The sequence below is a fragment of the Platalea leucorodia genome (assembly GCF_965183815.1).
Source record: "Platalea leucorodia genome assembly, chromosome: 20".
In the NCBI taxonomy this organism is placed as follows: Eukaryota; Metazoa; Chordata; class Aves; order Pelecaniformes; family Threskiornithidae; genus Platalea; species Platalea leucorodia.
In genome coordinates, this window is record NC_138842.1 from 3871310 (window position 1) to 3884173 (window position 12864).

A 12864-nucleotide genomic window follows, 5' to 3' on the forward strand; every position below is an offset into this window, starting at 1 on the left:
CTAAAGCAACGTGGCGTGCCCGCCGGTGTCGTCGTGGTCCACGCTGTTGAGAATGGCTGTCTGGTCTTCGGGGAGCTGCCGGTGGCAGAGGTCGTCCTTCAGCGCCGAGAGGCGGGCGAAGGGGTCCTGACGAGGGTGTCTCTTCTTCTTGCGGAGGCAGACAGCTTCGTCAGGCCACAGTACCTGAGAGCTGGGAAGGTGCTGAACCTGGGAGGCAGAGCCGTCTGGGGAGGGGAGAGAAGGCAGATGGAACCAGAGCCGGCAGCTATTAGCAGCACCGGCAGCCGGCTTTGCGTGCCGTAAGAGGGAGGTTACGGCAAGCCTGGCCCCAAACCCGGCTGCTGGGCGAGGAGGGAGCATCAGGACAAATAATTAACACTCAAAAAAAAAAAATCCAAAAGAAATCACTAAAGATGGGAGACGCATGGAAGGGGAACTTGGTTTGGAGGCAGGGGAGGAGCAGGGGAGGGACAGCAGCCCAAGGAACCACCCCTTTGGGGGGCACGGGCTCAGAGACCCCCAGTGCTGGAGCCCGCAGGGACCTGCCCGAGCTCTGCCCACGGGGGCACAGAGGGGATGCTGTTGGGGACCACGAGGTCCTCACACTCACTGGATTGTTTTCTGGATTTCGAAGAGCCCTTGGATGACTTTTTGGGCTTCTTTATCCGCTGGTATTTCAGAGCTTCGAGCCTCTCAGGTGCAGCAGCGTCCCCGGACGGAGATGGACGTTTTCTAGGAAGGAAAAGCAGACAGGCACTGTCAGCGACTCTCAGCCACACTCGGGCCTCCGGACGTCCCCGGTGGGGGATCGGTCGACCCCAGCCAGCTCTGCCATGGAAAAGGAAAAGGTGAGAAACCCGGGGCTGAGGGAGCGGGGCCAGCCAGGCGTGCTGGAGCGCAGGGCGGGAGGAAGCGAGGCGCCTGTGAGTGCCGCTCCACGGAGTCCCCGCCGTCCCCCTAGGTCTCCTCTGCCTTGCCGAGCGGTGCCGCGAGCCCAGCCGGTCCCGCCGGCAACGTCCAACGCCGGCCCCGCAAGAGAGCCGCCAGCACCCCAGCTCACCTGCCTGCCATGCCAGCACTGCTCAACAAAAAAGGACGGGGCAGATCCTATGTCCGATAAGGCATTTTTGGGAAGTGGCGAGAAACCCCTTGGGATGGAGAGAGAGGAAGAGACAGGCAGAAGCGGCACAGCAGCACCGAGACGGGCACCATGAGCCACCCGGGGCAGACGACACCAGTGCCACAAACAGCAGGGAGGCGGGATCCTGCCCGGCCCTGCTCCCACAGCCAAAAAAACAGGGGCCACACGACAGACAGGGACACGAAGGGCACACGCCGACACAGCCGGGAGCGGTACCTCGTTCCCAGGTCCCTGCTATAAGCCACAACAGAAACGCAACAGCACAGGAGCAGCTACTCCTTAACACCGAGACGCTGGGAGCTGGGTTTTCTTCCCCTGTGGGACAGGACGTTGAAATGGAAACACTGACGAGGTTTTATTGCGAGGGACAAGGAGGGGATTTGCAAAGGGGTGTTTCCCGCAGGAGAGCCAGAAGTTGTGGTAGTTTTCCAGCTTTAGTCCCTGAGTAACTCTTCTACAGGAACCAGCTCAAGGTTAAGCAGTCTCCCCTTTGCAAAGGCTTTTTTTTCTCTAGTTTCTTTACTATACCTGTTTTTCCTGCCCAAGGACCGGACAGCATGACTGCTGTGGAGAGCAGAGGGGTAGAGGAAAACCTTTTCCTTAGGAGAGCATCGGTCTGGCTCTCATCTATAACACATCACAGCATCCCCCCCTCTTGCTGCTTTCTCATTTCATTCCCCCTCTCTATTTTACTTTCATGTCCCTCCAAGTTGCACCAACACCTAATGCCGCAGAAGAAGTCTGAGTCAAGGCAACAGAGGCCACCGGTAACGACCTGGGATCAACCTGAGTCATCACATAGCAACCTGCACACAAGGTGCCCAGAGATGACAGGGGAAGCATCCACAAAGCACCTTTCATTGCGATAAAGCCAATGCTTGAAGCCAGGCTCCGGAGAGAAAAGCCTGGAGATTTAAACCAGCGTGCCTCTAACAAGCCTGTCCTACCCTTCAAAGGAGGAGATGACATTCTTCTGCTCTCACAACTCGGTCACCGGAGGTCAGCGAAGAAACCTTTTCAGAACAGCCACACGGAGGACAGCGCTGAGGTCAACTCCTGCATCTTCAGGCGACCGTGACCGGGGCAGGGTTCAGCAAACCCCGCAAGCCACAGGCTCTTCACAAGGCAGCAGGATGGGCAGGTGGAGGAGCCACCTCGACTGGCTGCAAGGACACAGCATCGGTGCATTCAGACTCCTGCTTTGTCACCAAAAAGCTGCGGCTGAACTCATCCACCTTGCTCCTGGTCTGTCAGTAAGGTGAGACCCATCCAGTGTTGCAAAAACGCTGTCGATGCTGGCAGAAGCTGCAGGGAACGGGCGAGCACATGGGCTCAAGCACAGAGCCCCAGTGCACCCAGGCTGCGGTACAAGAGCACATCCACGTATGGTGAGTTTGGAGCTTCTCATCTCCCTCGGGTTTCAGGTGGAGCCTCTCCGACACCAAAGACACCCCGCAGGCTTTCCTCTGTGAGTCCCCATGCGTGCCACCGCTGCAGAGAGCACGGCGTGATAGCAACACTTCACGTCTGAGATCCTGAGCGGCTGCTGGAGCCGTGATACTTCAGCTGGAGTGGCACAGGCAAAGAGCTCCCAAGGGATTTTTCCCCGTGGGGAGCAGAAGACGTTGTTTTTGAAGATGTGCGTGACTGCAGAGCTGCTCAGTTCTGCTAGCAGCATTGGAGAGCACCGAGAAAAGTGCAGCGTGAATTGATGAAGCAGCTGGAGCACAGCAGATGCAGTGGAAACTCAAGGAGTGGGGTACAGAAAATTCCCTTTTCATGTTTCCCATCACAACAGAGACATCAAGGCGTGGATGCTCCTGGAGAGCCTCTATTCCAGCTCCCAGCAGAGCAGCACGTCAGCCGAAGACGAAGCACCTCATTAGACAAGCTGGTAGTCCTGCTGGCTGGATCCAAGCGAGAGCCTTCCCTCGTAGGAAAGACGATGTTTACAAGCCCGTACAGTTGCTGTGCTTAAACGCCTTCTTCCCAAGTGCAACCAGCCTCTCGTGAGAGAGGCAGCAAGCAGCGGCTCCGAGCTCTGTTGGGGCACTACCCGCTGAGCTGCGCCAACGCCGACAGCCGACAGGCTGCACCCCATGCACACACTGGGTCAGAGTAAGACCACAGTGACCCAAAGGGCCAACAGCATGGGACTTCCCTGCAGTAATTCCTGCCTGAATGGTCAATAGTAGGCTTTTTCCATCTTACATCCACCAAACACAGGTATTTGCACAATAGTTACAGTCACGTAGGTACTTGGCTAATTGCAACCTTGACTACGCCAATCCCAGTCCATCCCTCGGGGAGCTCATGTGTGCCAAGCCCTGGATGCCTGCAAGCTCAGCGATCCTGTCACCATTCTGCCCATCTGTCTTCCACTGCCTTTCCCACCACCCAGACAACTTTGCTAATATTAAAGCTCAACTTGTAAAAGGCTCTTGCTCTTTCCATTCTTTTTTCCTTCTAAGAAGATGCTACTGTGTCATGTTGACAAAATTAGACAGATTTACGCGAGGGATTATGAGGAAATTGCCTGAAGCTCATTTCCACTAGTTCTCCGTAATTGGACTTGTATTTATACACACAAACATAAACAGCGAGCACACTGAACCCATGTGTCACCATAAATACTGTCTGACCTCTGGCAAGGAAGAGATCCAGTGGAGGATGAAACAATGCTACTCACCAGCCAAATTTTATCTGCTCTACCCACCCTTTATTTCTTCAAAGGACTCTGAATCTTTCAAATTAATTTTCATTTTAAGCTCAGCCAAAAGCCTCTTCCTGCCCCCAGAGCTAGCGTTTTGGGCAGCTGCCCATGCAGGATCTCTCCTGATCTTGAACACCAACAGACGAGGGGTTTAGGGAGGCGGGCGAACGTCTTTTAAGGACTTCAGTGTAGAGCCAAGCAAAGGAGCTTCAAGAAGCACACGTGAATTCCTGACACAAGCCTTTTGCAAGATGCCACAAACGCCCGGCACAGCAGTTTTCCTCGAGTCTTCAAAGGTCAATCCTTTTGAATGAGCAAGGGTCTGAACTGCACAGACAGAGAGGTACTGGAGAGGCCACAAACATACCGAGGGACCTCAGAGAGCTCCAGGACAGGAGGAGGTAGCCAGGGGAGAAGAGCTATCCAACCCAACACACATCTCAGCTGCTCTTCTTCAAACATCTTTCCACATATGAAGCAAAGATGTAAGGGCGAAGGCCCACTGAAAGCATCACTAACCTTTTTCCACCATAAAGGAGGAACCCATGTAAAGGAAAGGACCAGGAGATTCAAGGGCAGGATACACGTATTTCGCCTCATGGAGGTCTCACAGCACACGTTCCCTGTCTCTTTCTCTCCTTGAGTCAAGACAGTGACACGCAGGAACAGTTTGGACGTGTTAGAGCACCCACTTGGACCAGAGCCCACTGTGTCTTGGCCACCGTGTCCTTCAACACTTCATCCTACTCGGATGGAGAGCTCAATTCGCCTACACGAGGCTCCATTTCAAGCTCAAGTCCTGCACGATCCCATGAGATGTCCTGCAAGCCAGACTCCTCCCTCTGCTCTGAGGCAGTGCTGGCTGCTGCCTCCATCCCGGGATGCCATCACGCATCGCTTGAGATCCTTCAGCGCGAGAGATGCTAGAGAAACACGGCGGTGACGGCCCCTTGTCCCAGAGCTGCTGCTGCTGCTCCCAGGGCACCGCAATGAGGGAGGAAGGGGCTGGTCACAGCGGGGAGCACACCGGAGAAGGGGGTCCCTTCTACAGGTCTGCAGACACCACAACTCATCTACAGAACGGACTTCACCATGCTGACGAGAGAGGAGCAGAGAGGAGAGAGGGCGAGGGAAAAGGGGCCGGACTGGAGAGGAAGAGGGGGATACAGTCACGGGGAAGGGGGGGAGAGAGTAAGATAAATGAAAAACAGGAGTGAGAAAATATATAAGTAAATTAAAGAGACTGAAAAGAAAAAAAATCATAATAATTAAGAAAGAAAAGAAAAACGCACTCAGACAAGCGGACTCACAACTTCTCCAAGCGGGAGGAGGCATGAAACACATGCAGAGGATCAGCACATGGACAGTCTTTAAAGGGGAACCTGTTTTCTTTCAAGCGGGGAGCGAGGGGTGCTCCTCCCGCACGCCTGGCGCTGACGTCCCTTCGTCACTCAACGCTATGCCGCGGCCAAGCCCCCGGTGTCGGCAGCGCTGTCCCGGCAAGAGGGGGCCGGGACGGCTGCCTGGGGCAGGCTGCGGTGCCGAGGGGCACGGGGGCTTGGTGCCTTGTCTGTGGTTTTTGGGTTTCCCTCTGCAGGGAGACGACAGCCCCCTCTTCCCCGTTAGGAGATGCATCACCGTGCTCTGCATCCAAAGAGAAGAAGATGGGAAAACTGCTCGTGCCGACTCAGTAACAGCATTATTTATCCCTGCCCATCAGTAAAAACCACCCAACCTTCACCCAGTGAAAGCCACTGTGCGACAGCCACCCCACGCCTGCTCCTAGCTCCGGGGGCTCGGCTGCAGCCGCCACCGAGCCCGCAAACTGCCTCTCCCTCTCCTCCTCTCAGCTTTTATTACTGCAGTACAGAAGTCTGGCTGGTCTGGTATAAAATCCCTGTGCTCCGCGTGCACTGACAATTTTATGACCCCAAATCATCAAGAAATTACTTGGCTGGGCTCTTTACAGGATTCCTCGCTTATTAAAGTGAGATTTATTCTTCTGGCTTCCCCTTTTTGGGCATAATGACTCTGGAGTCACTCCTGCAACTCCAACCCCCGGCAGTGTCTCGGAGTAGGATGCACGGCTGCTCCTCAGCAAAGGTCCTGCTGGACAACGTGACCCTGTTCCTGAAACACCATCAGCCTACAGCACCCAGCACCGGAGACAGGAGCCAGCCAGGATCTGTGCAAGAGCCACACTGAACTCAGACATGAGCCTGGACTCACCTCTGCTGCACTACAAGCCATGTTCACTCATGTCCCTAATGCTCCTGGAGCAGGGAAGCACCATGGAAAAAGAATAGAGAAAACAGCCACATCCCCACTGAGGGCTTCCCCATTTCTCGAGAAGTCTGGCACAGTCCAGATCTCACCAAGGCTTGGTGCTAGCTTTGCTCCTCATGGGACACCCTGCTCTGGGATCAGCAAGGGAAAACAGAAGAAGGTGGCCAAGCCCTAAGAGCTTTGGAGGCTGCAGGGCTCAAACCAGAGGGGGTTTTGCCATGCCAAGAGGATGGCTCCTCCATCCCGCACCTGCTCCCATCACCAAGACCCAACACTCCTTCCTCCCCTCTCCTCCCACCCGAGGACAACCCTCCACATCAGCTGGAGGAATTCCCCTCTTCTGGAAACAACTACCTGATTTCTCTAGGCATCTCATCTCTCTCTCGTGAGGCTTTTTCCAGTCCAACAAGGCTCCTCAGGCTGTTAGGAAAGCATCTGCCAGGACCTTGACTCTTCCCATCCAAGGCAGCAAAGCTTAAGTTTTTGTAAGACCTGTCCTAAGGAAGCTTGGGCATGGCCAGGCCCTAGGAAACAGTCCCATCTGCAATCCCATCTCTCCCCACATAACCAGCCTGGCTGACAGCCAAATGGGTCAGCATTCCCACTCCTTGGGGTCAGGAATGACTATTATCCCACCCGGCTTTAGCAGTTTTAGTGACATTCTCTGCTCGTAAGGTCTGAAAACCATCTCCCAATTACTCCGTCCCAGTTCCAGGGATGCCCATGGCCATATAGGAAACCGGCCCCATGAAGGCAGCCTGAGAGGTATTTTTCTTGGGAGAGTCTTTCAAGATCTGCTTAGGGCTGTTTAATCACAGCTGGGTCAGAAAAAGTCTTAAAGATTTCTCCAAGGAGTATTTCAGAGAGGGAGGGCTTTTACCATGACTACACTTGTGATGGGAATGATAAAACACCTCACCGGCAGTCTGAAACTATAATTACACTGCTGCCAACTATGCAGTCCATCTTGAAAGAAAGACTTTTCCCATTTTCCATGATTGAGAAGACGAAAACAGATGCAGGTACTGATGGGAACAAAATTCTCCACGTCCTGGACTGCAACTGGAGACTGATTTTTGGAGCCCTGCTCCGGGAGCGCTGTCTGCAGCTGGTTGCTCCAGAGGTGGCTGTTTTAACATGCTCCAGGAGGTGGCCATGAGCTCCTCCTGGTTTGGATCAGCTGGGACAACCCCGCCTCAACACGCACCTCCCTAACACCGCACCTCGTGCCGCCTAAGCCCTGCCAGGGCCGAGGGTGCCACGTGTCACTGTCCTCCAAGGAAGGAAGGAAGGAAGGGCGGCCACGGGGAGACAGCAGCTTGGCTCATCCCAAACCCCAACATGAAGACACGGCTGCCACCACCGGGCTCTCCAGCCCCGCCGCCACCCCGAAAGCAGGGGAGCAGCGGCGTGCTGCTGGAAGGGGAAACCCAAAAGCCACAGAGACTGTGCGTCCAGAGGTGTTTCCTAGTGTTTTAGGATTCCTTATTCCCCTTTAAAGGAAGAGATGGTATTGGAAAAGCCCCTTCCGTGTCCCCTCTCATGCCCCGCTCCCGGCCACCCTCCACAGCGCCCACACCATCCTTTCGGACATGGATCACCCTTACCTATTGAGCTGAGGAGAAGCTTGTCTCGACAACACTGCCCAGATAGCTGAGATTAATCAAAAACAAAGCAGTTATCAACACCCGCAAGGAGCCGAGCTCCGCAACACATCAGCACGTCAACAACTCCAAAGGAAAAGGAGGGAAAGAAACCAAACTGAAACACAAACAAAACGAGGCTGGAGAAGAAAGGGGGAAAGAAACAGAAGAGAAAGGAAAAGAAGAAAAGAAAACAATAATCAACAAAGCGAATGGATACACTGCATAAAAGCACGGACAACAGTGCTGCTCTAACACGGATCTCTCCTGGAGCTGCGTCTCCTTGGGGTGCCCTGGCTAGAAGACATGGACCTACTTCTATGTGCTTAATTGTATTACTCCGTAGCTGTTTTCCAGAGGCACAAAGAAGTCATTTCAGGCTCATTCAGCTCCTCTCCCTCCCCATCCTCTCCCCTGAGCCCTCCTTCCTTCCCCCTGTGCACCCCAGCCGTGCCGTGCCGGAGGGGTTTTCTAAGGCCATAACGCTTCCAGGTACCAGAGGGCGGGAGTGAAATGCGGAGGGCGCTGCGGGGTGAAACGCTGCCTCCCCCCTCCCCAAAACACACGCCTCTTGTCCATACGCCTCCGACCGCGCCGGCTCCATGGGGCTGGGCGCCCCGGCCCCCCGACGCCTCTCTGCCGCAAGCCGGAGGGTGGGGGGGGTTCAACCCCGCCAGACAACAAGCCAAAATGAAGCGAGACGAAAGGGTGGGACGAAAGCACAGCTACGGGGTCTAAGGTGCTGTGAAAGACGGAGGGAAAGAGGAGAAATACAGAGAGAGAGAGAGAGAGAGAGAGACGCTTTTTGCCTGGAGCAACCCTGGTACCTGGAAAACCAGCCGCTACTGTCTAGTGCAGCCACATCTCTTTAGGGCAGGATCTGAGCGTGCCGGCAGCCTCCCGATCTCCGCTGGGGTTAGTTTATTTTTATTTTTCCTCCTCTCCTGACATGCTGCTGGTGTGGCTAAGTCCTTGATCTCTCCCTGCCCGCGTCCTGGGGCTGCAGCATCCCTTTTGCAGGTGGGGCGGTGACCGTGATAGCTGTTTCTGTCATGCATTAAAGCTCTCTAGACTCCGCGGGAAGGAAGAGGAGGAAGACAGAGGCGCGGCAGTGGCGGCCCTAACGTTCGAAGAAAGCCAAGAGCCAGCAGCTAGAAGAGGAAACAACCGCCAGTGACACCAGGACACTTACCTATGCGAGCCAGTAGCCAGGTCTTTGCACACCTGGCAGACGGCCCGTAGCCCGAGTCACAGTGCTCCTGGGTTCCCAAAGGAGCAGCCGGGGAGGAGGCAAGCGCGCTGCCGGGAAGGTTGCCTGCCTAAAACCCAGCTCTGTCGGGCAGTGGCCATGCAACCTGCGCCCGCGGCACCAGCCTCTTCCTAGCAAAGCCCGCGGGACGCCGTCTCCAAAAGGGATGCTGCAGCACGCCCAGAGAGACCCTACGAGTTGGGATGGCGATGGCGGGGAGGGAGTCAGAGGGAGCGGGTGAGGCAGGGTGGGGGAAGCCAGGAGGGGGCCGGGGGGGCACCGCGGGGCTCACGCACTTACCCCGTGGTGGCTACCGTGGTGGTGGATGTCGGCTCTGGTTGGAGAATCTCCTCGTCGGCTCTCCCTGGAGAAGGGATGTCTCCGAAAACATCCATGGTGTCCACAGGCAGGGAGGAGCCCTGGGAGCCAGGGTAGCCGGTGGCCAGAGAGGTGAAGGCGGTGGTAGGTCGGTAGCTGGGGCTGCCTCCCCGGCTGCTCGGCGCGGGGGATCCTGTCGATGGCGTGGACTTGCGGGAGAAGCTGACCGCCGCGGGGGGCTGCAGGGTGATTTCCGACACCTCCGCCTGCTGGATGAGGCCCGGCCGGGGCCGGGCACGGGCGGTCAACTCCGGGGAGCTGTTGCGGGAGCTGAGGGGGCTTTGGGTCAGAGGAGAAAGCCTCGAAGGTTGTAGCACCACCTGATGTAAACTGGGCTCAGCCCTCCTGACCTGCCGAGGGCTGGGCCGAGGTCGGGGTTGGGGCTCGTACCACCTGGTGTCCAGGCTGAATGTGCTTGTGCCGCTGGGGCCGACGGGCTCGGACGGTTCGTGGTAAGGCAACACGGGTATGCCCATACCTTGGCTGGTATGTCTTAGCTGCCCTTGACATCCCATGGGTTGCATAGGTTTGTCCTGCCACTTGGTGGTGGTGGGCACAGAGGGTTGGCCCCTGCCGGGTGACTTGCCGGTCCAGCTCTTTGGTGCCTCCAGGGGCAGGATGCCCGGGTAGGATGCGGGGACCACCTGGAGAGAGGAGGGGGGCGGCCCCCGAGGAAGGCAGCCGGTGGGCTGGGTGCCCTCGGCCGCCTCGCAGGGCTGGAGCTGATGGGGGAACGGCGCGGGGGCCGGCTCCAGACCACCGAAGGGGAACTCTGCCCTGCCCCAGGGCTCGGGGGACCGGCCCCCCGTGGGGGTCTGGGCCAGGGGCAGCGTGCTGTTGGAGGCGTTCTCCCCGTTCTCCTCGGGGATGGTGGGGTGTCCGAAGGGCCCCTCGGGGGGCAGCGGCGGGGAGGACATGACTGAGCTCAGCGGGCTGACTTCTGGCATGTAGAAGGGTGGTGGGTCCACCTCCCCGGGGCTGCTGCTGCTGAGGTAACCGTAAAACTGGTGGTGGAAAGCCCGGGGGGCCGGCGGGCGGGCCTGGCCGGTGGCCTGCAGGGCGCCGGGACCCTCCAGCGCCCGGTGGAACCGGGGGCTGTATGCTGGTGGCTGAAGGTAGGACTCCTGGCTGGAGGAGAGAGGGGTAAGCTGGGCTTTCAGGGCGGTGACGGAAGCGGGGACGACAGGGTCGTCGTTCTCCTCATCCGACTGCCTGAACTCGGGGTACATGTCCGTCTCCTCCACGAAGGGGAAGCCCTCGATCCGCCGCGTCTTCAGGGAGGGCTCCATCTCCGCCGGGTCCATGACGAAGCGGCCGTCCGGCCCGCGGCTGATGAGCTCGATGGGGGTGGTGGCCTCGGCTTCGGCCTCCGCCTTGGAGACGCTGTACTTCTTGCTGCTGATGGCTCGCTTGGTCTTCTTGTAAAGAGAGAGCTCTTTCTCCTTGGTGGGGCTCAGCATCCGCTTGGCCTGCGGGCCCTGGTCATCAGAGGACTCCGAGGGGGGACGGAGCGTGCGGATGCTCTCGGGACTCACCTTGCCGGAAGACAACCTGGACCACAGGGGAGAAAAACCAAGAGAGGGGACGGTCACCTGGAGGGGAAATGAGGTCGCCCAGAACCGCCACCGGCCATAACTGGAAAACAAAGCCCTGCCAGCTCTCAAAAGAGGAACCACTGGGAGAAATTGGGGGGGGCTAACCAGGACAGCAGAGCCTTGCCCTGTGGCCACGGCACAGGCCAGAGGACCAGTAGCAGCACACATCATCCCCACTCCTCAGGAGCAGAGCTCGGCACGCTTGGCATCCCCCCAGGGCAGGCAGCTCATGCCAATGCCTTGGAGCATTGCAACAACCTCCATGGCCCCAGCAGGACAAAAGACAAGATCCAGAGCTCACTTACAACTCCTTCAGAAGTTTCCTATGTTCACCTGAGCTATCCACACCTGGGAAAGCCCCCAAGAGGAGGGACATCAGGCAAACATCCCCTCCCGCAGAACATGGCATCTCACTTGGAGATGCTGATGGATCATTCCAAACCAACTTTTCCCCTGCTCTCAACACTCAAATTTAAGGCTGAGTGCCTCAAAAGGCAGAGAGCATCAGAATAGTCCACTCATCCCCATCCAGAAAGCCTCAAACAAACAGGATTGCAGGGCAAAAGGTAGCAGATCCAACAGAGATGGTGCAGGCACAGTTATTTCAGTGCAGTGGATGAACCAAAAAAAGCAAGATTAAGATCCACCAGCACTGGGACATTTTGCAGCAGTCCAGGAGCCAAAGCATGAGGCATCCACATCTTAGACTCCTGCGCTCCCACTGGGAAGATGCTCCCACTGACTAGCGGCTATATGTGCTTTTGATGGGCTCTGCAAGGAGCTGTGGCTAGCGCACCACCACAATCCACCACCTTGGGGCACATGTGGAAAGAGGCTTCAGAGAGGCACTCTTCATGGGAAAAGAAGAGATACAGGTGTGAGATTCTCCGAATTTCCCAAGAAAAAAAAACAGAGCCAACAGAGAAAGGCTCAAAACCTACACCGAGCTTGCGCAAAGGACTCCATACGCAGCAGGCTAGCCCTTCTCCTAAGGGGCCCCTTCAAGCTGGGTGTGTAATTGAGTTCCACCAGTCAACTCCAGCTTTGGTCACTGTCCACAGATCCAACAGGGTCGTCTCTTAGCTTAAAGTTTGCTGCATTTGTCCCTGCTGCTTTCTGCTCCAAAGCCCACTTGTCTCTTGTGAACCGTTGTGTTCCCACGAGTTCAGGAACACCCAAAACGACTCGTCAGAAGCAACCAAACAAGGTCAGACATTTCCATGTGAGCCTTGCGACAACTGTAGGAAGGAGGCACCTTGAAGACCCACAGCCTGGTGCCACATCTAAGACAGATACTTACGGGGACTCCAAACTCTTCCTGCAGTGGGTTATCGAGAGAGGAGGGTCTGGAAGAGAATAAAAAGGGGAAAGAAGAGAGAACGCTAAGGAGGCGCAACACGACAGAGACAAGACAAACTCAATATCAAGACAACAAAAGACACTCAACAAGAGGCCAAGGTTTCATTGCTCCAGTGCTTTAATGGTTGCTGACAACAAACAGCTCCCGTCACAGGGTCCTGCCCATCCTGCTGCCGCAGTCTCGCAGGCTAGAGGAGAAGGAGCCGATTCCCCTGCTCTCTCCAGCTCCCCAGCCACCCTTTTCCCTACCGGCCGCTCCTGCATGGCGGCTGCAGTCCCAGCTTTCGGGAAGCAGAGCGGCAGGGTCTCCTTTGCAGGGGTCTTCTCTAGCCTAGTGCGGCCGTCGGGCACTGCCCGCTCCGGGCTGGGCAGAGCTGGGCAGGAAGCAGCTGGAGAGCCCAGCTCCGGGGGGACCTCAAGGAGGTGAGCGGTCCCCCCCATCTCTGGCCCAGAGGACACCCCAGCCCTAAACCCCCGGTTCTAGGAGTTATCACCACGCG

General features: G+C 56.8%; 1 protein-coding gene across 1 annotated transcript in view; it reads right to left on the bottom strand.

Annotated features, from left to right (window-relative positions):
* The window catches only part of IGSF9B (immunoglobulin superfamily member 9B), a gene marked incomplete at both ends in the record, with an annotated part of 40055 nt that continues 27191 nt past the window's right edge, over positions 1–12864 (bottom strand). The window contains 4 exons of the mRNA XM_082330587.1: positions 1–224; positions 611–732; positions 9333–10961; positions 12306–12351. Of these exons, the coding sequence (XP_082186713.1) occupies positions 1–224; positions 611–732; positions 9333–10961; positions 12306–12351 (2021 nt within the window). The remainder of the gene's footprint in view (positions 225–610; positions 733–9332; positions 10962–12305; positions 12352–12864) is intronic.